General features: G+C 41.2%; 1 protein-coding gene across 1 annotated transcript in view; it reads right to left on the bottom strand.

The window, feature by feature from the left end:
• LOC114547148 (ras and Rab interactor 2) overlaps positions 1-26,803 on the bottom strand; it is a 66,051-nt gene that overhangs the window by 21,848 nt on the left and 17,400 nt on the right. The window contains 6 exon segments of the mRNA XM_028566384.1: positions 971-1,062; positions 2,780-2,852; positions 6,753-6,867; positions 8,598-8,796; positions 9,660-9,754; positions 24,554-24,725. Coding sequence (XP_028422185.1) covers positions 971-1,062; positions 2,780-2,852; positions 6,753-6,867; positions 8,598-8,796; positions 9,660-9,754; positions 24,554-24,622 — 643 coding nt within the window. The 5' untranslated portion in view covers positions 24,623-24,725.

Raw genomic sequence — 26,803 nt, 5'->3', positions numbered from 1 at the left:
CAATGTGGCACTGTTCTGCGGTGTGGGTGTTTATTTGTGTTTTAGAATATAATTGCTGCAAAACAATGACAAAAGAGTCTTTTATTGCTCTGATTAATGCTTTGTACAGCGCTCCCTCTCTTCATTCACTCTCTATCTTGCTCACTCACCGCTGCACTCTCTCTGTCTATTGAGAAGATCAATATCACAAATTTTTCTGCGGCAACGTTTTCATTACAGAGCTGGAGCTGTTCACAAATCCTCCTACCAGCACCTGTGAAGCTTACTTATTGACAAGTTGTTTAATTTGTGTACAAAAACATTGCAAATGGCAATTTGTAACAATTTCTTGATGAAAAAATGTATTGATCTATGATGATTTATTGATAACTGAGTGTCTCCTATAGCGTGGGTTGCCAGATAAGGTCAGTGAGAGCAGGTTTTAGTATAGGTTTCTGTATAGACACATTGGTACCAACCAAACTCCCCCTAAAACCACTATTTCTTTTGGGTATTAACTAACTAAAATACAAAGTGTTATTTATAGCTTTAGAGGTGCTGGTAGGCATATTTTTTAAAGGTCCAGGCTAGCTGTGTCCCCCTACTTCAAGTCTTAATGCTAAGCTAGGCTAATCACCTCCTATCTCCAGCTCTGTAGTTAAGGCACAAGCAACCTTAAGCTTCTCATCTCATGATCTTCTGATCTAAATTCCTAACATGTTAAACCAGTCCTTGAAGTTTGACAAAAGAAAATATGTTTTCCTTATGATGGATTACCTTTCATTTCCCACTTTTACCAGTGTGAAAATTAATGTAAACAATAGCTGCCTCAACGGTGAGAAATCTATCTACAAACTGTAGAATTCTTGGAAAAATGCTAAGCAGTAACTTATATCTGATTTATAGTTCAAACTTGCAAAAGCACCAGTATAGTCATTTAAGCTGTGTGCTACTACAGAACTACAAACAATAAAATAATAAATGAGGTTACCTGCTCCAAGCTGAGCCACCTCCTCCAGTTCTTTCTGAGTCTTAGCAGATGCAATGGCCTCTGGGAGTTTGAGTGTGAAAGGCAGGACATCCCTAGGTAAAGAAACAGATATAAACATTAGAGATACAATATATATAAGAAACACAACATGAGAAAGAGTTAAAACAAGAAGCAAAAAAAGGAGCTGCCATAGTCATCAAATGAATTATGGTCAGGGTTATAAGGCAGGGCAAGTTTATCTATATATAGCACCTTCTCACACACAGAGGCCATTTAATTTAATTAAAAGCTGAAGAAAAGAGAACAGTCTTTAACTTTGAGTTTGGGCATTTACTGTAGTTCCAAGGGGAGCTGTATCCAGCAGTGGGTAGCGTAATGGCTAAAAGCCATTTCACCACACTTGGATTGAACTCTGGGCACCACTAACTGACCAGTCCCTGCTGATCTGAGAAACCTACCCAGCTTGTACTCCGCAAATATTTGCAACATATTTTGGGCCCAGACCATACCCTGGAAATCCAGAGTTCTTGCGAGAGCACAACTGAATGAATTTGCTCAGCGAGTCACTCTGGCATTGAGTAATGATGCTCATGAACCATGCCCTTGTAAATTATACATTGATGACATATGAAATAAACGTAAACTGTTAGCAGTAGCCGAGCTGCACCAATCACATCGGTGTATCTGATATAGGCGGGCCAGAGGCGAGCTAAACAGATGATGACAGTTTAATCTAACAGTTAGCTCTGCTGGTAACTAAGCGTATGGGGCTCTGGATACGTCACCCCATGTATTGTTGTGATTGGTCGTAGTGTTATCCAATTGCGTGCAGTGAGATTTTCAAATGCATGCTTGGTGCCGCCCCTCGAGTTGGGCCATTTCCATTACTCAATGCCAGAACCTTAATCTTTCAGATTTGGGTCTGGATTTCCAGGCTAGCCAGACCAATACATGACTTAAACAAAATATAGTAACATAGGGCCTTTAAATCAATTTTAAAATGTAACCAAAAGCCAGTGCACAGATCTCAGAATTGGAGAAATATGTTCTCTCCTCTTGGCCTTTGTCAGTATTCTAGCGGCAGCATTTTGAATGACTTGCAACTTCAGATTTGTGATAAATAATGTGGATACAATGACTAAGTGGGTAAAGGCAAATAATAAACAGCTAGTAAGTCTGGTGAATTCAGAAAATTAATTCAGAAAATTAAATCACCGTGCCACCCGAAATATGAAGTCTCGACCACCCTCTGGCCCCCCTAATCGTGGCAAATATTTTCATATATTTTTAACTCAACCTTTGTCCCCAAAGAGGGTATATTATTTATGTGCAGTGATCAATAAAATATAGGTTAAAACTGAATGAGTATTCTTGTGTTTATTGTAATATGTATATATTTTGTAGTACCAAACCTATGAAGCCCTTTTTTTTGGTTGAAATTGCCCCTGGTTGAGATTGAGAATGTAAAATTTTATTCAGCTCAAAAAATGTAGGGGGAGTGTTTGATTTGCAGTCATCTCTCTAGATGAATGAGTGTTGGGGTGGGTATTGCTTGCAGCACAATTTCCATCTATTTCCTGTGTCTGTTGTTTTAAGTCCTGTGTATGTCTGGGTCTCCCAAGCTGGCACAAGATAAAACAAGAAGTGAGAGACTTGGGCGCTGAGAGCGGAGTGCTTACTCAACAAACATTGTTTGCATCCGTGGAGTTTCCACTCTAGAATCACACTCTCTTTACAGAACAAAACACAGGAGAAGCTGCAGATGTGAAGGATGGATGGATAAAGAGAAAAACAAATTTGGTTGTTTACCTGCTAATACAGTAGAAAGCCACCAGGCGAAACAGATCTGCAAAGCTGATCCCAGATTCCTCAAGAGAAAAGGCTGCGAACAAAGGAAAGGTGTACAGACTAAATTACCTTTCATAGACTGCAACTCAGTTAGATGTAGTCGCTTACAGGGCATTTGCATTTGGAACTTTTAATCTGTCACTTAAGTCATTTTATGAGGACGTTTTATTGATTTTAGTCACGATGAATAGTAATGTTGGGTCTGTTCAATCAAGCTGCAGTGAAAAGTGTCACCTTTGTAAACATATATGTTACAATTTGATCGCAAAAAAAATTCAGTGCATCTTTTTAAAGTGAACAAATACAATACTGTTTATATCTCTTGATTTCTACAGTTTATAAGCCCCTGTTTAATGCTGTTCAGCAACTGATCAGTAACTTTCTACACTTTCAAACAGTAGCAAGATATTATAGCACAAGCAAAGATACTGTATATACTTGCTATATATATCAATAAAGAAGGTAAGTAACAATATAACTGCATTGGAGATTGGGCCTGCTACTTTCAGGGGTGGGGCTACAACCACCACTTACGGCAGGCCCAAGCACCATTGGGTAATATTACTGGCTTCCTGCCCTTCTGGCCAAAGCGTTTTTACTACACAAATTTTCAAACTAAAAGTAAAGGGGTCTCTTTCTGTCTGTCTATCTGTCCTTCGATTTTCTGGACAACCGTTCATTTCGATGCTGAGGACCCAAGGAAGTGCAGTGTTGAGTGTGAGCTCTTGAGATCTACGACATTTTTATTAGTAGTGAGTTATGATCACACTGTGTAATGCATTGAGAGGGGACTCCTTTTATCTTTTACACTGCCGTAGGGCATGCTGGGTACAGCAGTACATTCAAGAAGAGATGAAGAACGTGAGACGGCAGAGACCGGAGATGTTATAAGCTTCAGCGATGTGACTTTTCCGAATGACCGGAAATGTTTTTGTTGCTGGAAATAGCCTAATCCCAAATAGATAGCTGTTAGCAAATGATGCGTATACTTTAGCATTGCTCCGGGATGCAACTATGTCATGACAGGTGTTTTGCTCAGCACCCAAGGAAGCTCAGTGTCAAGTAAGTCAAGTCAAGACAGCCATTTAGTTGTGTGCATGAGCTTGTAAATGAGTCGGGGAATGTCAGTGGAATTCCTTGTATTCAGGTTACTGTGTAGTTCAACCTTCGATGTAATGGTACTGGCTGAAGCAGCCTAGGTGTGAATTAAACACCATGTATAAGTCATTTGCTCCTTATGCCAGGAGAGAAGAAGGTCGCACTGCCAAAAGAATTTGCTGTTTGTTTCATTTGTCACAGTTAAGTTTCCTGATATATGTTCCTTGAATTTTGTTTTAGCATTCGTCCTGATTTCATGTAATGGAGAGCACTGTGTGTGTAAATGGTCACCTCTGGGAACTCAAGATGTCTGCTGAGTCTGCCTACCATCACTCTCCTTGACATCGGAGTTAGATTATTCTACACTACTATTGGACGTATTGCAGTGAGATTTTGGTACAGACATTAGTACCAGGTTTTAAACCCCGTTACATCAACAACTGCTCTTTACTATCAGTATCAATACCTTTGCCTTACTTTGGAGCTGGCTAATCTGAGACTTCTAGGATGTCGGATATGAATTTGCAGCACTTTCTTTCAGCTTTTAGTTTCTACATAAAGCCACCACAAAGACCATATACCCTTCCAAATGTAATATTTAGGCAGAGTTGTGCTTGTTTATGAGCAATGTGACTTAAGGACTGGTGATTTGTATTGTATCAAACTGTTCGTGCACGAGGCTACTTAACACACAGCAGTGAGTATGAGAGGCCAAGTGGAGAGCAGCTGATTCACATCTAAAGGCCAAAGCAGGCCAAAGGCACTCCCCTCCCTAGCTGCCTTCCTTCCTCCCTCCCATGTGTGCTGTCATTTCAGCAGGGAAAACCCACAGCTGGTGTGTCATCACACTTTGGCACTGTCACAGCTCCACAACGAGTCCCAATACTGAAGCACAGCACAGTGCAGGATAGGGCTGAACAATTTGGGAAATAAATAAAAAAAAATTCTGCCACATATTGAGATATGATTCGATTTGCAATTATTTTTTGTAGCTACATATTGCATCTTCTACAATCAAGTTAAATTAAGTAAAAAAAAAGAAAATTGACAGAAAATAGGACATTTCTTTGAACAATCTGTGATATGTAAAAGTATTCCAGCATTTATCTTATGACAAGACAGTAAATATAATAGATAGAGATACAAACAGCGTCGCAACATATGATCCACAGAAGTTGGACAGAACTGTGTGTCCGACTGATTTGGTGAGACACAAATAAGACAGAAGTGTTTATAAGTGTATGTTACTACAGCTTTCAGTACTGTTGATGCATGGAGCATCCATGTTGGATTTTGAGCTTGGGGTACTCTGTGGTTGCCGAGGTCAGGGGGGCGTGTTTCTGACTTTGACCTCGGAAAATCAGACTTCAGACTATCAACCTACGTGGGGCGCACACTCTACTAGGTGAGCTAGAGATCGGCCCTTACTTTTATTTTCAAAACAGGACTGGAACCCCACTCTCCTTTGTTTGTGTTTGTTTAAACCATCCACCATCCAAACCTACCTAGGCGGAAATTTGGCCCTCTTATACTTCGTCACCTTACTTCTTGCTTTGCTCCCGTCAGAACTACTACTGCCACTATAAAACGTAAATATAGGTCGTAATTGCTGCTTGAGCAAACAACTTAAAGGGAAACTACACCAATTAGCATTAAGCTTTGTATCAGTAGAAACCTGGTAGTATTTTTGAATGACCATGCTTCCCTCCCTCATGTCCCCCTGAGAGGGGAGATTTCTGTATTGTGGGTCTGGAAAAAAACCTCAGATGACGCAAAATGACGAGTTTTGCGTCATCTGAGGCTTTTTTGCCCAGAGGCAAAAGACTACAGTCTGTATGCCTGTATTAGGAGCCTCTTCCGCATAGCCCAGAGGGGGTTGGACTGTCGGCTTTTTCCGGAGATTGCCGAGGAAAAAACGAGTGTCAGCCATCTTGAATCCTCGCTTAGCTTCTCAGCAGGAGCAGAAACTGTTCATCCCGACGGAAATTTTAGAACAACAATTATGTGCATTCAAACTACCACACATGTGTACCACCGGGATACATTGGAACACATCGGAGAATATGCAGGACACTTTATTACGGACGCAATACTCGACACACTACGTGAGCTTTGCCTGCACGGAGACCAGCGGTGGTGCTTGATTCCTCTGGCCGGTGAGGAGACCTCATCAGTGGGGAGCGTTGAACGAGTGTGCCGGTGGAAAGCTAACGCTAGTCGGCCACCTGTTCCACCAATCCTGCTTGCAAGTGTCCGCTCATTAAACAAACTGGACTACATCCAACTTCAACCAAACTCCCAACGCGAGTTCAGAGACTGCTGTGCTGTGTTTTTGTTGTTGTGGAAATATTGCTGTGAACAATCCAGCCTGCCGGGGTAAGACTACTAGTGGAGGTGGGCTGTGTTACCCCGGACTGCCTGTTGCAGAAATGGGGTGATTTGTATCCAACTAACTGCTAACTGCTGGTTATGACAATAAAACACACTTGTTGAGTTGATAGTCTCACTGTCTGTCTGTAAAGGGTAGGCGTGGCTTGGGAGTGGCCTCATACAGCAGCAAAGCAAGTGCATTCTGGGATTTGGTGTCTTTCCTTTCATATGAGCCAAAAACACATTTTCTGGCTTATCTTGGCCTAAAATGCACCAATTTCAATTTTCTTTTCACATTTCTACTACATAAGTGACACAATTTAAAGATATATTCAGCTTTCCAGCGGTGAAATTTCCCTTTAAGGGAGGACAGTCTCCTAAATGATTATATCCTGGTCTAGATGGACCCCACCCAACTGTCACTCTGAGTGCTGTCAGTAAAAAACAAGTAACAAACGTTACTTACTGTACTGGCTCTCTCTGACAGGGAAGTGGCTGATGGGAGTTCCTGACTGATCCTCCTTCAGACGCACACACAGAACCTTTCTCTGCAGAGCGCCTGACTTCCTGACCAGGAACACCTGCACCATGGAATCGGAAGTCATGAAATATCATACAATAGATCAGTGGTTCTGAACCTTTTCGAGTCACGACCCCCCCAGAATAATGCGGTTGGTGTTTGCAATCTCCCACCTCCCTCGGCGAAGAGAGAAAAAGCTGCAAACCAGCGGTTTCTACACGCCTTCCCCTGCTGATTTTGAGTGAATATTGTAAATGCTCTGATTAATACATGTAAACAAAGAATGCTTTAGTTTTAATGACAGTTTACTTTTAGCAGCTAACACCTAGCCTGGTCCAATGTGCTCCAGGCTCTGTGGATTTGTGTTGCCTTTGTGACTTTTTCTCTCCCCCCTGACCCCTTTCTGTGTTCCAGGACCTCCTGATTTACAAATGAAGCTCAGAATATAATACATGAAATGTACCAAACTTTTTGTTCTCCGCCCCCCCCCCCCCCCCCCACCATCTGGCGACCCCCAGAAATTATCTCGCGACCCCAATGGGGTCCCGACCTCCAGGTTGAGAGCCACTGCAATAGATAATATTTAAATAAGACACATTCACACACAAGTAGGGCTGAACAATTAATCGTTTTGAATCGAAATGGAGATTTGAAAGAATGCGATTAGCTAATCGTGAAGACCGCGATTAATCGAATGTGCGATATTTAGTTAAATGTTTGGTGTAACATTTGTTTTAACATTTATTATTTCTCTTTTTGTTATTATATTTAATGTTTTTTCACAAGAAAAAGACTGGAATAATGTTACATACCACAGATTGTGATATGTAACATGTCCTATTTTCAGTGGATTTTTTTTTTTTATTACTTTATTAAAGTGCTCATATTATGCATTTTGGCTTTTGCCCTTTCCTTTATTGTGTTATATATCTGTCTTGTGCATGTTGTAGGTTTACAAAGTGAAAAGTCCCCCCAAAGGGACTTCCCATCTCCAACAGAAAACACTGTTCACCAACTGCTCCAAACAGCTCTATTGTAGTCCAGCCTTTACTTCAGAGACAAACGTGGTCACTTTGGAACACACGTTATAATGCTCGCCTAGCTGCTAGCATGGCACGCCCTCATACTCTGCTTCTGACTGGCTAGTAGTCCTTACCGAGCTACTGCGCATGTGCAACTCCCAACAAAGATGGAACAAAAGTGAGATGTCTCACTCTGTAGCTAAAACAGAGAGCTCAACACACAGGGTGAAAAGAGGAGCTGCAGCAATGTGCAGTACAACAAAAATATGGTGTTTTTTGAAAATTAAACCACATAAACCTATTCTGATATAACCTCCAAATACAATTATGAACCTGAAAATGAGCATAATATGAGCACTTTAATATTATTGTAGAAGGTGCAATATGTAGATGCTGCTGTTGAACTGAGGCATATCACAAATTTTAGTTTACAGGAAAGTACTGATATGTTTTTTATTGGAACTTTAGCTTTGGTGATACATGTTGTGTGTTTGACTGTTCAATGTTCTACGCTTATTAAAAGAAAAACACTTATTGCTGGAAACTCATATCTATGTTCTCATCCTTGCATAAGAACATAGAGCAGTTTTGATGGTGTCTCATGTTATAATGCTCCATGACATGCTTTATCTGTTACACAGTGTTTATTAAACTATAGCTATAAATATCACAAATCAAATCGCAATCGCAATTTCTGGCAGAAAAATCTCGATTAGATTCCCTCCCCCCAAATCGTTCAGCCCTATACACAAGTCTTCCCGACCCTCACCCCGGGAGGCTGTTTGAGCAGTATGCGACAGGCCTCCTCTTCACTGACTGCCAGCAGCAGCCACACCGGGTGAGTTTGAGTCAGCCTGTCCAACACGCTCATCCTCCTTCGCAAAGAGTCGTATCCAGAATCCCTTTCCCCCCCCACCCCGCCACAGTGGGGGGACTGCAGGTAAACGCCACCTACTTCGCTCTCCAGCCTGGCAGAGAAGTGCAGAAAGACAGAGAGTGAAACACTTTTGCCATCTGCTGGTGAGAATCAGAGCCAACGTGTGGAGCCGTTTTATAAATACTGTTGAAAGGAAACAGATGTAACAGAATGTAATACAACTAGGATTGGGCATCGAGAACCGGTTCCAACTTGGAATCATTTCAAAAATTACGATTCCAAAAAAGTTGATCTTAAAAAAAAAAAAATAATAATAATTACGATTCCAATGGAATCCTTTTATTGGAATCGTTTGGAAAACTTTGCGCAAGTTTTGGTTTCCGTTGCGACCGCCATATTTCCAGGCGCTTGCTGTGTTGCAGCCATGGAGCACGGTAAGCGGCGCACTAAAGTGTGGCTTTATTTAACATTGAAGAAGCCCGGTAAAACTGTAAATCACCATACAATCAAAATAAAATGTTCCTTTTATCTGTGAAATAAGCATTTGAACAGTTTCAACCCCACCCCTCAAAGAATCAGAATTGATAAGAACCGGAATCAAAAGAAAGAGTCGGAATTAGAATCTGAATTGTTAAAATCAGCCTACGTGGGGCGCGCACTCTACTAGGTGAGCTAGAGATCGGCCCTTACTTTTACTTTCAAAACAGGACTGGAACCCCACTCTCCTTTGTTTGTGTTTGTTTAAACCATCCACCACCCAAACCTACCTAGGCGGAAATTTGGCCCTCTTATAAAGCAATGCCCAACCTTAAATACAATGCAGCAACAAGCTGATGGAAAAAAAAAAATACATGACGCTCATCAAAATAGCATTTAAAGAAATGATAGGAAACAAAAGACTAGACTAGTCAGGTTGAGGAACCTTTTGAGAACATGTGTGGAAAACAGTCTCACCCTTGTAGATCCATGGGCTCTTTGTCGACTGTTGGAGAGGTCTGGACCATCTCTCTCTTCAGCTCCCCGATCTCCAACGCAAATGTGTCAATCAGCTGGAAGAAGACAGGATGAGAGGCTTTGACTGGTGAGGGAATAGAAAAAGGAGAAGAGGAGGGGGAACGGCAGTAAACGAAACCGACAGCATTACTTAAACATAAGAAACTGGGAGACAAAGGGACTGTACTGGTCACAGCTGCAACAAAGGGCAGGATAATGGTTTTCCTGTGCGTGAACATGATTTCCTATAGGCAGGAAACACGGAAGGGAAAGCATTGTCAAAAAATGTCTCAACATTCAGAGTGAGATGAAAATTTCTGTCGTACTGCAGAGACTAGATTCACATAACTCTTTGCCCAAGTCCCAGCTGAGAATGCAATTTCTAACAAGACACAACTTTGTACTATATTTAGTTTTAGACCACAGCTATTTTGGGACTGAAATAATGATGACCCAGATATGGAATGTGTTTCACAATCCCTCATACCAACCTCACAAAGCATACCAAAAAAATGCCCAATGGCTCAACATTTGGTTCTGATTTTAGAAAAAAAAAAGGAGAACGTGAACAGGAAGTATGACTGTGGTTAGTTAGCTGTGGACTACAATTTGAGCCCAGTTTTTTTTAGCCTCTATTTGTTTACTTTTTGGCAAATCAACAACAGAAAAAGTATGCCAAATTAGCTATTAGAAGTTCCTGTTTGCAGTGTACAGACATCTGTCACTGGAGTACTTTAATACGGTAATTCAGGCAACTTCTGAAGTTAGTTAAGGTGTCTTTTTTTCTAAAATTTCTAAGGGGCTTTATGGATGATTATCCCCAATGTACGCAATGGAGATCATGGTATCCTCGGGAAGTGCAAGTCACACAGAATCTGAAAATATGTGTGTGATTGTCTGTGTATACAAATTTGACTGAGTTATGAAAGAAGGACTGTGTTTTTGCATACAAATTGCAGCAATCTTGTTCAAGTAACTTAATTGCCTCGATGAGCTCTGTGTGACACACCGTCTTTGCTGCTGCTGGAAACTGCTGACCGTGTTGGTAAGTGAGCCTAATCAGTGGGCAAAACTACAATAAGTAACTTCCTGTTGTTTGTAGAACACCTGCATGCGCCTGTCCCTTTCCCCTCATGCAGCATCATTGCCTCTCTGACTGTTGTGCCCCTTCCCTCTTCAACTCTCCTACTCACAGTTGGAAACCTCTGATGTAGAGTAATGAAATATATAAGAAGGCATTCTGGCAGAATTGATTCCTAAATCAGCAGTTATATGTAATTCTCCCCAAAAAAGGACACCTTCAAAATATAATTGAAAAACTGCTCAGTTGCATGACAACTTTTAACAAGTAGTTGCTTTCATGTTGCTTTGTTTTTTCCCCACCATTTTCCACATTCTCTCATTCCCCATTGTGGATCTAGAGCCTCCTCCAACATGTGTGCCTGTGCAGATGTTGTGAAGGCTATACTCTGATGATCTGGGTCAAACAATCTTAAAATCAAGATGGTGTCTTTGGCCCTTTTTTAAGCTTTATATTGTTGCATTTGGCCACAGAGTACAACACAATGAGGAGCAGAAATCTGAGGCAATCAAGGGAAAGTATGTCCATTTCTTATGATCACAGTTGTTTGGCGGTAAACCAAAAAAAAAAAGTTTCTGCACCTGAAGCAATGCATTTTAACCAGCAGGAGGCATCCTTTTCCAAACTTTCCTCCACCAGCTGGGCTCCAGGCCAGACCACAGTCACCCCCTGCAGGACTAAGTGGAGCAAGCTCAGTTAAAGCCTCAGACTCCCCATAGCTTTGTGTCAGATCCAAACTCTACCGTATGACACAAGTCGGCAAGTTAGCTCCAGTGTTCCTGGAGAACTGAAAACTGCACAGTTCAAACACAGACTGGGGATGCTCAATTTGAACCGTGGCGAAGACAGGGATAGCTATTAGAGTCCAGACAACTGACCAGCACCGGATGGGACAGAGTAAGTGTTATTCTTCCTGTCAAAAGCAGCGAAGAACCGTTAACAGTGTCTTTACAGGTCTCCCTAAAAAACAAAAATCAATCAGACAGCTGCAGCTGATTCAGAACGCTGCTGATCCAGTCCTCACTGACACTAAGAAAGTGGACCACATCACTCCAGTTCTGACGACTTTACACTCGCTTACTGTCCCTCAAACAATTGATTTCAAAATACTTGTGTTGGTGTATTAAAGCACTGAACAGTTTAGGGCCAAAATACATTTCTGACCTGCTGCTACACTATGAACCACCCAGACCTCGCCTGGGTCAGGTCTGCTTTCTGTCCCCAGAGTCAGAACTAAACAGGGGGAAGCAGCGGCCAGTTTTAATGCAAACAAACTCCCAGAAAACTGCAGGTCCACTGCAACTCTCAGTTCTTTTTAAATCAAAGGCTGAAGACCTTTCTTTCTGATGCTGCCGTTCTTTAAACAATTGTTCATTTCTTATACTGCACTATAACTTTTATTGTTGCATTTTATGTTTTTGTTTTATTTTATTTATTTATTTAACTGCTCTTTAATATTTTATGTAAAGCACTTTGAATTGTCCTGTTGCTGAAATGTGCTATACAGATAAAGCTGCCCTGCCTTGCCTTGTCTAAACCTAGATGCTACAATCAGCCAAAGTGTCAGTTTTAACTACAGAGATCCTACAAGCTGTTGAGAGAGGTTAGCTTTTGGGTTACAAAGTGCTAATTTAATTGTACCATTTGGAACAAACGTTTTTAAAGTGCTCATGTGGGTACTGAAATTTACGCAGCTGGACTTCCACGAGTCATACAGAGAAAGAGGCAAAGCTGGATTACCAATCAGGCAAACAGGCAACCACCCCCGCTAACTAATGTTTGTAACAATTTGATAAATGGAATAGAGCTGCAAAGTAGTCCAGACCAAGCTCAATCTTTTAAGCCTGAACATTAGACTGGGGAGTCTGCTCTGTATTTTCTACTGCACAAGAGGCGTGATCAACAGGCATAGTTGAAATGACTCTGTATGCCATTGGATAGTCCTTCAACCAATCAGACCAAAGATCTGGGTGACGTGGCAGCGACAACGTCATCAACGGGTTGTTGCCATGGAGTGCTGCGCCTCGGTGGCCGCCATGTTGAATGTAAACAAAAAGCTGCTTGGTCGCTTCTCTATTGTCATCGTGTTAAACCCGCCAATAGCGCACAAGGTGGATAAGCCAGTTTGTGATTGGTTCCCGCAAATTTAAAATGGAAGCAGGATAGATAAATGTACAGGTTTCCAGCCTGAGCTGCAGGGAGAAATCAAATCGCCGGCAGATCGGGCTGGGTTTACCCAGTCTAGCTGCAAAGATTAGTTGCCAACTATTTAATCACCAACTATTTTGATTATCGATTAGCCTAATCCATTTGAGTCATTTCTTATTAAAAAAAGTAACAATTCTCTAATTCCAGCTTCTTAAATGTGAATATTTCTCTAGTTTCTTCACTCCTCTGTGACAGTAAACTAAATATCTTTGAGTGGTGGACAAAATTTGGGGACGTCATTTTGGGCTTTGGGAAACACTGGTCCACATTTTTCACCATTTTCTGACATTTTATAGACCAAACAACTAAACTATTAATCCAGAAAATAGACTGATTAATCGACAATGAAAATACTTGTTACTTGCAGCCCTAGAATGGTAGGAGAATATGGGGATATATATGAGACTCAGACTCGAGTTGCACTTAAGTCGCACAAAAAGCTGACTTCAGATTTGACTTGCGACTCGACCCAAAAGACTTCAGAGTTGACTCGGACTCGAGCTTCGAGACTTGTCAACAACCTGTTCATGCAATTATTGCTTTTTAAATCTACATTTATTCATGTATTTCTGTTTTCTTTTATTGCTGCATAAATGTTGGGGTATGATGACCTGCGTGACCCCTGCCCTTTGCCATAATGTGCAACGTAACTAGGGTTGGGTACCGAAACTCGGTGCCAATAGGGAACCGGTGCCGACGTAAACGGTAGTAACGAGACCGAATAAGAACAAAAGTTTCGGTGCCTCATTTTGGTGCTCAACTTTACACTACACCTGACAGCATGTAATGTTAGCCTACCTTTAGCTAGCAGCTGGATTAATCACGGTTAAAATGCTGACAGCTAACGTTAAACAGTGTAAAGTGTGACTGTATTTCACTGTGGAGGACTTCAACAGCGGGATGTAACAGTCTGCTCTGCAGCGCAGCAGCTGCCGTTGTCGCAATTCATAGATATACAGTATGTTTATATGGTCGGAATTAAACAACACAGACGGTGCGTTCACTCGCAGCTGCCGTTGTCGGAATTAAACAACACAGACGGTGCGTTCACTTGCAGCTGCCATTGTCGGAATTAAACAACACAGATTCACTTAAAACAGGTAGCCTCGTGGTGCATTCACAGTAATTGTAAAATACCCTTTTCCCATCTGGGGTTCAACAGCAATTTACTGGTGATAAGTTATTGTTATAGTTATTACATTATTATTAAATCTTTAATTTTGACCATGGCCTTAGCAATAAACAAGTCACTGACTGTTGTTTACTACCCTTATTTTTTTTTTAACTTTATTGAAAAGTACCGGTTCAGGCACCGTTTAGGCACCGGCACCGTTTTAAAAGTATCGATTTAGCACCGGAATCGAAAAAAAAAAAACGATACCCAACCCTAAACGTAACGCATGCGCTATGCCTACGTGTCAAAAAATGCATTGAGGATGGCGACACAAGTCCTCCCGGAGTTGTGCCTTTTTTCATAAGTTTTGCTTACAATAACTTCGTAAACGGTGGCAGTAAGCTAACAACTACATGCAAGGTGTGTGGCACCAAGATAAATGATGCCAGATCAACAATGTCGAACTTCATCAGGCATCTCAAAACGCGCCCAGATAGGTCAGTCACTTGCTACAGTGTTTCCCACACATAGACTATTGTGTGGCGGTCCGCCTCACTATCAACACCGGCTGCCGCACATTGCGTTTCGTTATTTATTTTTTTTTAAACGCTATTTAAAATACGTTCTTCTGCATTTCCTTTCCCTGCTCTCCTCCGTCGCTCTGTCACTTGTGTCTCGCTCACATACACACACACACACAGCTCCTCCCACCATGCGGTGTTTGGTGTTTTTAGCCCACAAACATCACCTTCCAGGCACCGCTGCAATTGTTATGTTTAAGGTTACGGTGAGGGTTAGTGCCTGTAAGGCGATGGTGGAGGCTTAAAACACCATCGATCCCACTTTGCACACAGCGTCTGTCTCCATCAAGGAGAGAAGACGGCTGGCGAAATTCACAAGTTCACGAAAGGTTGGTATCTATCTCGTGAACACCTTCACACAATCAGTCATTCACAATCACCGACCCGACTCTTAGCAAACAAGCGATTGTGCCTGCTTTAGAAAGTTAACAGACTGGCGAGTGTTCATTTCGGACACGCGGTAGAAAGTTTTTAAGGAGAAAGTAGGCCTATCAACAGAAATCAATTATCAAAATTATTGTCATGAGAAAGATACGTCAGTAACAGCTTCAGAATTTTGATGTCGATCAATTTTCGATTAATTGTCCAGCCCTATAAAATATGGTTTTATTATACACTACTCAAAAATATATAGGCCTACATGTCTATCTGATATGACTAGCAGATTAAACACTGAATTGATTGACACAACTGACTGGATCGTTTCCAGTTTCTAAAATGTGATTTTTCTGCGTTGAGTACTTTTACTTGTAATACTTTAAATGCATTTTCCTGATGACACTTACATACTTTTACTTAAGAAACATTTTCAATGCGGGACTTTTACTCTAACAGAGTATTTTTACAGTGTGGTATTGGTACTTTTACATAAGTAAAGGGTCTGAATACTTCTTCCACCACTGGTTATTACCTTCTGTTAAGAGATGGGCCATGGATTATATGAATGAAAATAGGGGAATGGAGCCAGAAGAGAAGACATGGGAAATTCCTGAGCTATAAAATGAAGGTCAGAGTGGCTGAGTGACTGGCTCTGGCCACAGTGCCTTGCAGAGCTTCAATGGCGGCGCCCATGCAGGCCTTATTTTCACACTATTTATCACTTTTAGAGGGAAAAATGACGGACATCCAGGGAAGCACTCAACAACAAAACACTGGGCTTTACTGACTTTTATGAAGATCTCTTACTTCACCCATCTGGTTAGTTTCCATTCAATTAATTTCACTCACTCTGCATAACACGGAGCCGCACAATATGAGGAAAATATCTAGTTGTGATTATTTTTGACTGATATTGTGATAGCGATATGATTGAGGATATTAGAGGGAATGATAACTATTGTATCATTATTCTCATTTGCAATGAAAAATTTAAAAATTTTAAAAAGTGATTTTTGCGAGGATCTGTACCAAACAAAGATGTTTTCTTTAGTCTGTCAGATAGGATTTGTAGGCGAGGACGTCTCTGCAGCACCACAATATTTAATTCAGAATGGTTTGACACATATTTTGCCTTAAACAAATATTGCCCCCCCCCCTGTGATTTGGATATTGCACTAGTCCATTTTGCAATAAAATCGTGATTAATTGTGCAGGCCTAGACACACACCAGAGGGGTTATTTATTCAGCTCCTTTAAGCTGTAAGTGATTATCTGCATGGACTTCTGTTAAAGCCATGGATGGAGTCAATGGGAAACTATGTGTTTGGTTTTTTACACACAGACACATACTGAACGCTTTCACAGGGTTAGTGAGGACGGAAAAAACGACAAACCTGGAAATTAATAGTGAGACAACTTTCAATGGTTGTTTTTAGTTCACTGTTGACATCGGTCCAAGTCGGTGTGTTTTAGCTTTGAAAGTGGGTTTCATTTGTTCATCTGAGCAGAACACTGAATTTGTCAAACAACCTGAATGAACTAAGAAGATGCAGCCAGGTGAAAGCTGTAAACGTCTACCGAGGCATAGCGTGCGTCAAAGGTTTTAGGTCTCTTGCTTTTTACAGAAGAGCAAGAATTTTACTCTGAAATGAGATCTCTTGTCCATTGCTGAGGCAGGCAATGAACGAGGCTGTAGCTGCTTTGCATACGTACTGCAATCTATATGTACCACAGTATAACATTGACTTCTGTGCGCCTTTGTAATCCACATTAGTCATGAGGGAGAGATGGACAGAAAAAGATTAGGCTGCTAATTTAACAATAATAGTAATAATAATGATTTGTAAGGAGCACTGTATTGACAGAGTTATAGTATTTTTTTCCCAGTGTGCAGTTAAAGGTGAACTATTATGCTTTTCTGTATTTTCTGTCACATCCATAATGTTATGTCAGATTTTGATGCTGAATGTGGCCAGAGCTTCAAATAATGAGGTAAATGTATTTTAGAGAAATCTCTGTGAGCTAAAACGTTCAGAATTTCAACTGTTCTGAACGCTCTGGTTACAACAGTTTTTTCTACTCTCGGCTCAGTGCCAGGTTACACCGAGCCGGTCTGCTAGGATTCCTCATCTGCTCCAGCCAGGCAGGACTGGACAGGTTTTTTGTTTTGTTTTTGCAGTGAAATATGTAATCTTGGCTCCCAGTGTTGTTAATTTCTCCCCAATCTCTGGTCATAGTAGTAGTAGTAGTAGTAGTAGTAGTAGTATTTGGTTTAAAAGCCTTTATCTGCAATTTTTGACAGTAAAAGTGTTGCTATATTCTATTACTGTGCACTGCAAACTTATAGTAGCTGCGTGCTAACGGCAGGGAAACCTGTAATCTTGGCTGCCTATGTTGTTAATTTCTCCCCAATTTCGGGTCACACTGCTGCTGAAACGTGTCCGGTCAGGTCATATTTGGTTTATAAGCCTTTATTGGATTTTTTTCATGGTAGAAAGTGCTGCTGTAAACCACCGACTGTACGGAGACAGGCAGCAACAACAGGAACGCTGATATGGAATCTGACCAATCAGAGCAGACTTGGTTTTTTCGGGAGGGGGCTGGAGCGTCTCATACAGAGAGTGAATATTTACAGTCTATGGGGTGAATACAGGTGCAGCAGCCATGGGCAGTACAAGTGTTTTCTGAACATCAAAGCATGTAAACATGTTCGAATACAAACACAAAATACAAGCATGAACCTGAAAATGCTATACAATAGGTCACCTTTAAATGCAGTAAATCCAATTATTCATGGCGTAATAGTGATGGCAACTTGCAAATCATGTGCAGCTCAACATCAGATATTATTTTTCAAAACAATAAGACCCTTTTTTTGGCGATGTGAGACAAAACATGCAGCAGAAAAAAAAATGTGTAAGTACTTTCCATGAGGATCGATTGCAGTGATGAAATAACATGATGTGTTATTCGACTAAAAGTGTTGTTATTGAACCCTGCAGGAGCTGGAATGGTTTCTGCTTTTTCTGGAGCCTCTAAATGGCATGAATGAAGAACTTGCAAATGATAAAAGATAGAATCTTGAGCAAGGCAAGGCAGCTTTATTTGTATAGCACATTTCAGCAACAAGGCAATTCAAAGTGCTTTACATGAAATATTAAAAAACAATTAGAAAACAATTAAAAACAATTTAACATCATTAAAAGACAAGAATAAAATAATCAGTGCAGTATAAGAATTGTAAAGAAAGAGCAGTTAAAAATAGGTTATTTAAAGAAAGGCAACATTAAAAATGTCTTCAGTCTGGATTTAAAAGAACAGAGTTGCAGCGGACCTACAGGTTTCTGGGAGTTTGTTCCAGATATGTGGAGCATAAAAACTGAACGCTGCTTCTCCCTGTTTAGTTCTGACTCTGGGGACAACAAGTAGACCTGTCCCGGACCACCTGAGAGGTCTGGGTGGGTCATAATGTAGTAGCAGATCAGAAATGTATTTTGTTCCTAAACCGTTTAGTGATTTATAAACCAGTAAAAGTATTTTGAAATCAATTCTTTGAGGCATTGGAAGCCAGTGTAGAGACTTCAGAACTGGAGTGATGTGATCCACTTTCTTGGTTTTAGTGAGGACTCGAGCAGCAGCGTTCTGAATCAGCTGCCTGATTTTTTAGGGAGACCTGTAAAGACACCGTTACAGTAGTCAAGTCTACTGAAGATAAAAGCATGGACAAGTTTTTCCAGATCCTGCTGAGACATAAGTCCTTTAACCCTTGATATATTTTTAAGGTGATAATAGGCTGATTTTGTAATTATGTTAATGTGGCTTTTAAAATTCAAGTCTGAGTCCATGACTACACCAAGATTTCTGGCTTTGTCTGTTTTTAACATTGTCGTTTGAAGCTGAGTGCTGACCTTTAATCGTTCCTCTTTTGCTCCAAAAACCACCACCTCAGTTTTTTCTTCATTCTCCTATCAAATGCAGCAATGAGATCAAGTAATAACAAGACTGAAATTTTGCCACTATCTGTGTTGAAGTGGATGTCATTAAAGACTTTAACAAGAGCCGTCTCAGTGCTGTGGTGTGGTCGAAAACCTGACTGGAAGGCATCAAAACTGTTGTTTAGTGATAAGAAAAGGTTGAGTTGTTGGAAAAACGCTTTTTCTATGATTTCACTTAAAAATGGAAGGTTTGATATCGGCCTATAGTTGCTCATTAGTGTCGTGTCTAGATTGTTCTTTTTAGGAGTGGCTTGATGACTGCAGTTTTCAGGGCCTGTGGGAAGATACCTGAGAGCAGAGATGTGTTTACAATCTGTAGAAGATCAGAAGCCAAACAATTCGAAACACTTTTGAAAACACCCGTTGGTAGAATATCAAGGCAACAGGAGGAGGTTTTCAGATGTTGTATAATGTCTTCCAGGTTGTTATGGTTGATCGTATGAAATTGTGTCATATTGGAATTTGTTTTGCGTGCACACTGTGACAACACATATCCTGTACTTGATATGGAAGCACTGACTGTTTGTCTAATTTTCTGAATTTTGTCTGTGAAGAAGGAGGCAAAGTCATTGCATGCTTGGTAGACAACAGTTCAGATGCTATTGGCACTGGAGGGTTGGTTAATCTATCAACAGTAGCAAACAAAGCATGTGAATTATTATTGTTTCTGGCGATGATGTCAGAGAAAAAGGACCGCCTTGCATTCCTTAGTTCCAGATTATAAATGCAAAGTCTCTCTTTATAGATGTTATAATGGACCTGGAGATTAGATTTTCGCCAACCAGAGACTCTTTTTTTCTGTTCTCACCACTATAAAATTTCTCCATGGAGGTCTTTCCTTACCAGAGACAGCTTTGACCTTAGTGGGAGCAATAGCATCAATAACATTCGTAATTTTACAGTTGAAATTATCTACAAGCTCAGTGACTGAGGCCCCAGTGAGAGTGGGTGTAGAGGAGAAAAGCTGAATGAATGATTCACTGGTGTTTTCAGTGATATACTGTTTTCTGATTAACTTTGTTTGAACACTTTTGGGCACAGAGATAGTGCCGTTAAAGAAAACACAGGAATGATCAGAGAGAGCAACATCAGTCACCACAACCTTGGAAATGTTCAGACCCTTGGAGATAATCAAGTCCAGAGTGTGCCCCTTATTGTGCGTGGGCTGTGTCACATGCTGAGTCAGTCCATAGCTCTCAAAAACACAACATAGTTCTTTGGTCCCTCGGTCCTGGGGGTTGTCAACATGAATGTTAAAATCACCAGCAATAATTACACGGTCAAAGTTAATACAGATGTAGATATTTAGAAGTAGAGCTTGAGGGGAGGATCTTAGCTGAAGAGCCACATCTTCAAAAAATCTTCCGTAAGATATTTGCGTACATTGGAATGAGTCATTAAACAAAATGGCGACTCCACCTCCTTTCTTATTCACTCTATTCTCACTCATACAACTGAAGTTAGGGGGGGCTGACTCAATGAGAACAGCAGCACTGTTATTATGGTCCAACCAGGTTTCAGTTAAAAACATAAAATCAAGATTATGCTTAATAATAAAATCATTGATTAAAAATGATTTTCCTGCCACAGACCTAACGTTTAGTAGGGCTAGTGTTAGTGTGTTTTCATTTTTTGTGACAGACTGTGGCTGACGATGAATGGATGCTAAGTTTGCAAAGTTTGCCGTTAAGTGCTTATTCGTTATTCTTTTTCTCTTACCTATCACATCATAAATTGTGGAAGAATCTAATACGCAGGGCCCAGGCTTGTCTTGGAAAGAGTCATGCAGCCTGGACCCGGTCCATATCAGTTAATGCTTACTGCATTTTGCACACAAGCATCCTTATCAGTTTGGGGAGAAGGAGTTAGCTGCCGCCCTTGAGGGGGCAGAGGTGCCTGGCATTTTACTTTTGGCCGGTGGCGAATGATGGGAGAAGGAAGGGGGGCATACTTGGTTCCAGCATTCACCAGCTGCTTCATCTGGTCAGTGAACTCCAACATGGGGATGGGGGAAAGAGGGGAGAGCGACTCATCCTCAAAGACGTCCTCAAAGGCGTCATGGTTGTTAAAGGAGTTTGAGGAGTGTTGGACGGGTGAGAAGGCGGGGTTAGGATTTCTCATCTCCGCTCTTTGGTGTCCCTTGGAATGGGGAGGGCGATGGGTCCTCGTCGGGATTGGTAAGGGGGTTTGAGGAGTGTTGGACAGGTGAAAGGGGGGGGTTGAGATTTCTTGTCTCCGCTCTGTGGTCTCCCATGGTCAAATCCTTGCTCAGGTGGGGGCTGTGGTGGATTACTGCCGCACTTTGTTGCGTCTTCCTCTTGTTTTGTTTGTGTTGATTTATCTTGTCTCGTGCCCTTGACCGAGGGAGTAGATGGGTGGTGCAGAAAGTGAAGTAGGCTAGAGGTGAACAGCTTTACTCCTGGCTTGTTAAGGAAGAGGCCATCTGCTTTAAAAAGATGTCTGCGGTCCCAGAAAATGTTAAAATTGTCAATGAACTGCAGAGAATGGTTGTTGGTACATGCAGTTGAAAGCCATCTGTTCAGTGCCAGCAGTCTGCTGAGCAGCTGAGAGGTCAAATGTAATAGTGTCAGTCCAGGTGAACAGTCTACCTTATTATAGGGATCGACTCATACTGGTTTTTCAAGGCCGATACCAATTATAAGTAGTTAATGAACCGATAACCGTGGTTGGAACTGATATGCATTTACTAGAGCCAGACTGATATATCGGCGGGCCGATATTAGGCATTTTCCAAACTATCGGTATCAGCATTTATAATGGCCGATAAATGAATATTTAAAAAAATAAAAACGGACTAAACACATTTCAACCATGTTATGAGTGTTGGCATTGCATAGCTTGTCCACCAGAGGGCGCTCTACAACCTCCCTGTTGGCTGCACTCTTTGATTTTTTTGTTGTTATTGTGGAAATCTGTTTATGTTTTGTTACGTATTTCTGGATAAAAAAATAAAATAAAATAATATATATATCAGACTTTTAAATCACCAAATACTTTTATCGATATCGGCCTTAAAAATCCTTTAGCGGTCAGGCTCTAGCATTTACTGTCAAAATAAAATCTGTAAGTAAAAATTAAGATTTGAATGATGTTAAAAAGTCCAACACAAAAAACTTTGTTTAAATGCTTTAAGCAATTATTTAATAAATTAAAAAACTTTCAACATAACACACAGTCAAAGAGAGTCAGAGTGTTGTGGGCGGGACATTAAGTCAGACTCAGTGGTGAGTGAAAACTGAAGCAGAGGGACAGACACAGAGCTGTAGCCGAGCCCAAGTAGTGCACGTTTTTAATTCATTAACTTCATCGGTTATCAGGCAAATACAACGCCGTTACAGATAATCTGCAAATTGCCAAAAAACAGGCAGATAATCGACCAGGGCCGATAATCGGTCTATCCCTACCTTATTATCGGTAAGCTTCCCCTTCAGGGCAACAGTGAACAGGGCTCACACACTGATTCAGACTATGGTGTGTATGCATTATTTAGTCCTGCCAGGACATGATTCAAGCAGCACACCAGAGAGAAAGCTTTAGCTCATTACTTCCCTAGAAATAGACCTTTTTCAAGAATTAAGGCAACAGAGTGTCATAATGAATCAAGAATATAACATCTCAGACTGCATGAAAAAAGTTCTGGTTAATTGTTAAAGCTTTTAGTGCGTAACTTTTTTACATTAATGAACATCTGTTACATTCAAGGCATTGCCAAATGAGTTGCTACAGAGCTAATCAAGACTATCAGCTCCACACAACTCTCTCTGGATTTCTCAGTATGGCTATGTTCTGAAGATTGTGGCGTCCGGCGAAACTCAAGTGAAGATAATGTGATGAGTCCATCACGTTCTCTTAATCCTACATGTTCTTTTAGGCTACTAGCAACTGCGTGGAGGAGGGGTTGGGGTCGGTGCGCGATCACGGAAGGCTTGTATCATGTGGACGCGCCGACAGTTTTGTTGTCATTACTTAGAATTCCTCATGGGGGAGACAGAAACTACACCCTATAGCTTTAATTATTTCGGCGTGTGAGCGGGGGATGTTGTGCGGGATGACAATGTGTAAGTATGTGTTTAGTGAGTGATCATGGAAGAAAAGGAAACAAAAGAGACAGAGATGAAAAGGGGCAGAGAGATACTGAGCCAGAGAGAGAGAAAGAGAAAGAGAGAGAGCGAGAAAGGAGAGTTTTATTACTCCTCTGAGTGGGTTTGTCAGGCTGCCAACAAGTGCAGCTGGCCTTCCTCGCGTCCAGCACTCCTTCAATACATGGCAGAAAGAGAAGGAAAACTGTCGCAACGCAACTCCACTTTTATGTTGTTTTTTTTATCAATCAATACTATATAACATTTCCTGAAAATATAAAAGACAAGTGTTCAGTCAGAACTAATAATGTGAGAATTTGAGGCAAGGACAAACCCCCAACAGGATAAAATAGTCCAGAGAGCAGTTATCTATCAATTCTCTTTATAATGCGTAAGAAAAAGTTCCTGAGAGACACAGACCTCAAATTTTCATTTTGGTAATTTAAGCACACTGTACAGTATAATCAGGAACATTTTTGTTTAACCAAACAACTGATAAAAACTATACTCCCAGAGTTAAAAGGGCAAAGGCAACTACTGAAACGTGAAGAAAATGAAGGCGTTAGGTCCGTTTATCATTCGTCAATATTCATATTATCACCTTCCGCTTTCTTTGTGTTTACGTTAAACTCCGGTCGCATCGAGGAACATTGACCGGAACCTCTGAGCAACGCTACACGCTGAAAATGGCAAGTTCTGAAGAAAACCTGGATCGTGCAACAAGGCAGGCCTGCTTGGTTCTTTCGGGTAATGATCGTAAAGATTTACAAAGAATACGTTTACGGCTTTTTCTCTCTAACAGGGACGTTTTGGGACCGATCGGGAGGATGAATTTCCTATTGACAAAATATACAATGGCGATACACTGGCAAGAGCAAATGAGGTTTAACCATGTATCCAGCTAATTGAAATAGCTCACGTTACTGTATTGTGTCAATGGTTAACTTCATTTAATATTGTAGCACCGCCCACTGCGTCCAGAGCTTAGCATCGCCCAAGACGATTGTGATTGGTTTAAAAGGGACAGGTGTTGCCAATTAGCCATCGCTATAAACACTGTGATACAGGCATCGGATTGTTATTTATGTAATAATCTATGTTTTTTGTATCTGTCCCTATTTAAATAAACAAAAAAAAAAAAAAAAAAAAAATAAAAAGGGCAAACAACCCCTGACCGAGTGTATGCTCCTGTTGCCAGACCTTGCCCCGCAGCGAGACGGGTCTGGCGATGCCGGACTAGTGGCAGTGTAACGCCAGTGATTCAACCCAACGTTTGTGAGTTTTGTTTCAGCCTTTCCCAACAAAAACACATTTGGTACACAGGAAGAGACGTGGTTTATATATTTCTAAGTGGTGTTTAGAAAAGTCATGCTAAGTCATCCATCTATCAGTCCTTACCTTAAAGAAGCTACCGCTCCTGTCTGTGAGGCCGCTGGGAGGATTCCTGGGCGGGGAGCCGGAGGCCATGTTGTCTTCCTGTCCACAGGACTGGGTAACTCTTACGTCTGGGTGTGTGTGTGTGTGTGTGTGTGTGCCAATGTCTGGGACAGCGTCTGCAGGGGCCAGGGCTCTGTGGGTCAAAAAATACGTTTCAGTCCAGACACTTCAGCTGTGGTGCGACCAGAGGAAATTCCTGCTTTGGCCACAGCCGGTAATATGGAGGTGCTGGTCTGCTGGAATGCTTTCATTGTGACTCTTCCTCCTCTCCCTCCGTCTCTTCTTTCTTTCTACACAACCACCTCTTCTTCTCCTCCTTTCGTTTTCCTGCCTCCTCTGTCTTAACCCACCCTCCCCCCTTTTCCCTTGCCCCTTCATTTCAGATAATTGCCTCAATCCTTTTTTTATCTCTGTCCAATCCTCAGCTTATTTTTGGCCTGAACCTCTGTCCTCTCATTACCTGTCTCTCCGGTTTCCTCCCTTTTCTCACATTTCACGCTCACTTTTTGCTATATTTTGTTCCCATGTACTCATACATACAGTACATAATTCATTTTCCATCTTGTCCTCAGTTTGTCAGCACAGCTGCCCTTCTTTCCCACCACAAAAGAAGGTTTTAGGGCTTTGGCTCTTCGGTTTATCTCTCGGTCTATTCCTCTATCTGTGTCTATTTGTCCCTCCACCCTCCTCCTCCTTTTTTTGCGTCACTGTCTCCCCCCTTTCTCTCCAGCCAGGCAACAACTATTAGGACAACCCTTCCGCTCCTGGCAAAGGGTTCACAGTCCTTGCAAACGCCCTAACAAAACCAATTTTCGGAATGCTAAATATGGCTTTTGGCCGTGTAAATATCTAATGTTAGCAAAAGAAAATAAAACTTAATTATACAAACAGCTTTTCATCCATCCACAAGACCTTGGCATGTGCTATTTTATGTTATAGAGAATCTTTGGCAAAACCAACTGTGGGAATGTCCTGAAACCCACCACAAAACACTGAAATCAAAGTGTAACAATTTTTTCCTTAGTCAGTGTCATTAAGTCAAGTGTGTGTGTGTGTGTGTGTTAGGGCTGCACGATATGAGGAAAGTATCTAATTATTATTATTTTGACTGATATGATTCACGATATTGGAGGGAATGATCGTTTTTGTATCATTATTGTCATTTTCATTGAAAATAAACATTGAAAGAAATGAAAATGATTATAGTGTGATTTTTGCGAGGATCTATACCAAACAAAGATGTTTTCTTTCTTTCGTCTCTGCAGCACTAGTCCATATTGCGATTTCGATACAATTGCGATTAATTGTGCGGCCCCAGTGTGTGTGTATGTGTGTGTGTGTGTGTGTGTGCTTCAGCTGCAAGTAAACAAAGGCAAATCTGAGCATGCGCCCCTCCCTCACAGAACCACAGACAAGCCTGTAGGAGTCACATGTTTCTCCTGTATTTTAGTTTATGGTCTCATTTATATTATTATTATATTATGCACTGATATTGTAGGAGGTGGGGGTGTTCATATTGGTTTGAGCGGAAGTGATAACTGTATATTGGTTTGCTTCAACTGTTCGCCTGGGTTTTTGGGAGTTTTGACAGAGAGGGGGGCGAGCCTGGGAGCGAACACTTTCTGTTGGCCGCACTATCCCACTAACGCACTTATATGATTCACAAAGTAACTTTACATTTGGTAACTGCAGTACTAGTTGTATTTTATTGAAGGAATAAAATCACTGAAACCGGATCTTCAGCGCGTCACAGCGTGTTATTAATCTCTCAGTGTTTAGTCCCTCGCGGCAGCACTTTTTTTGGACTGCTTACAGCCGCAACCAGGCCCCCTGGCTCTGCAGCACAGAGACTGTTCATAAGCTAAAAACACAGACAAACATTATGAAGACATTCAAATGGTATGAACTAGCATACAGTATAAAAGATTTTACAGCCACAGTTAAATGTCAAGACATGCAGACGTGTTAATAAATTATCCAGCTCAAAAAGAGACACAGTAGGAGACCCCCGCCCCCACATACATACACAGACCTCATTGTGTTTTGCATAATAACAATAATAACAATAATAATAATAAAAGAGAGCGACAGCGGGACTTCATTAAGCCTTGTAACATTGTTGTTTTTAAAGCCCTCTCTAATGGTGGGACCCTAGTTTTCTCCCAGTGGGTGTCACGCTAGCTGTGAGGCGGTGCTGTCCTTTTAGCAGTG

This window comes from Perca flavescens, chromosome 2 (genome assembly GCF_004354835.1).
Source record: "Perca flavescens isolate YP-PL-M2 chromosome 2, PFLA_1.0, whole genome shotgun sequence".
In the NCBI taxonomy this organism is placed as follows: domain Eukaryota; kingdom Metazoa; phylum Chordata; class Actinopteri; order Perciformes; family Percidae; genus Perca; species Perca flavescens.
The sequence above is the reverse complement of the archived record's forward strand: the minus strand, read 5'-3'. Positions and strand labels throughout refer to the sequence as shown.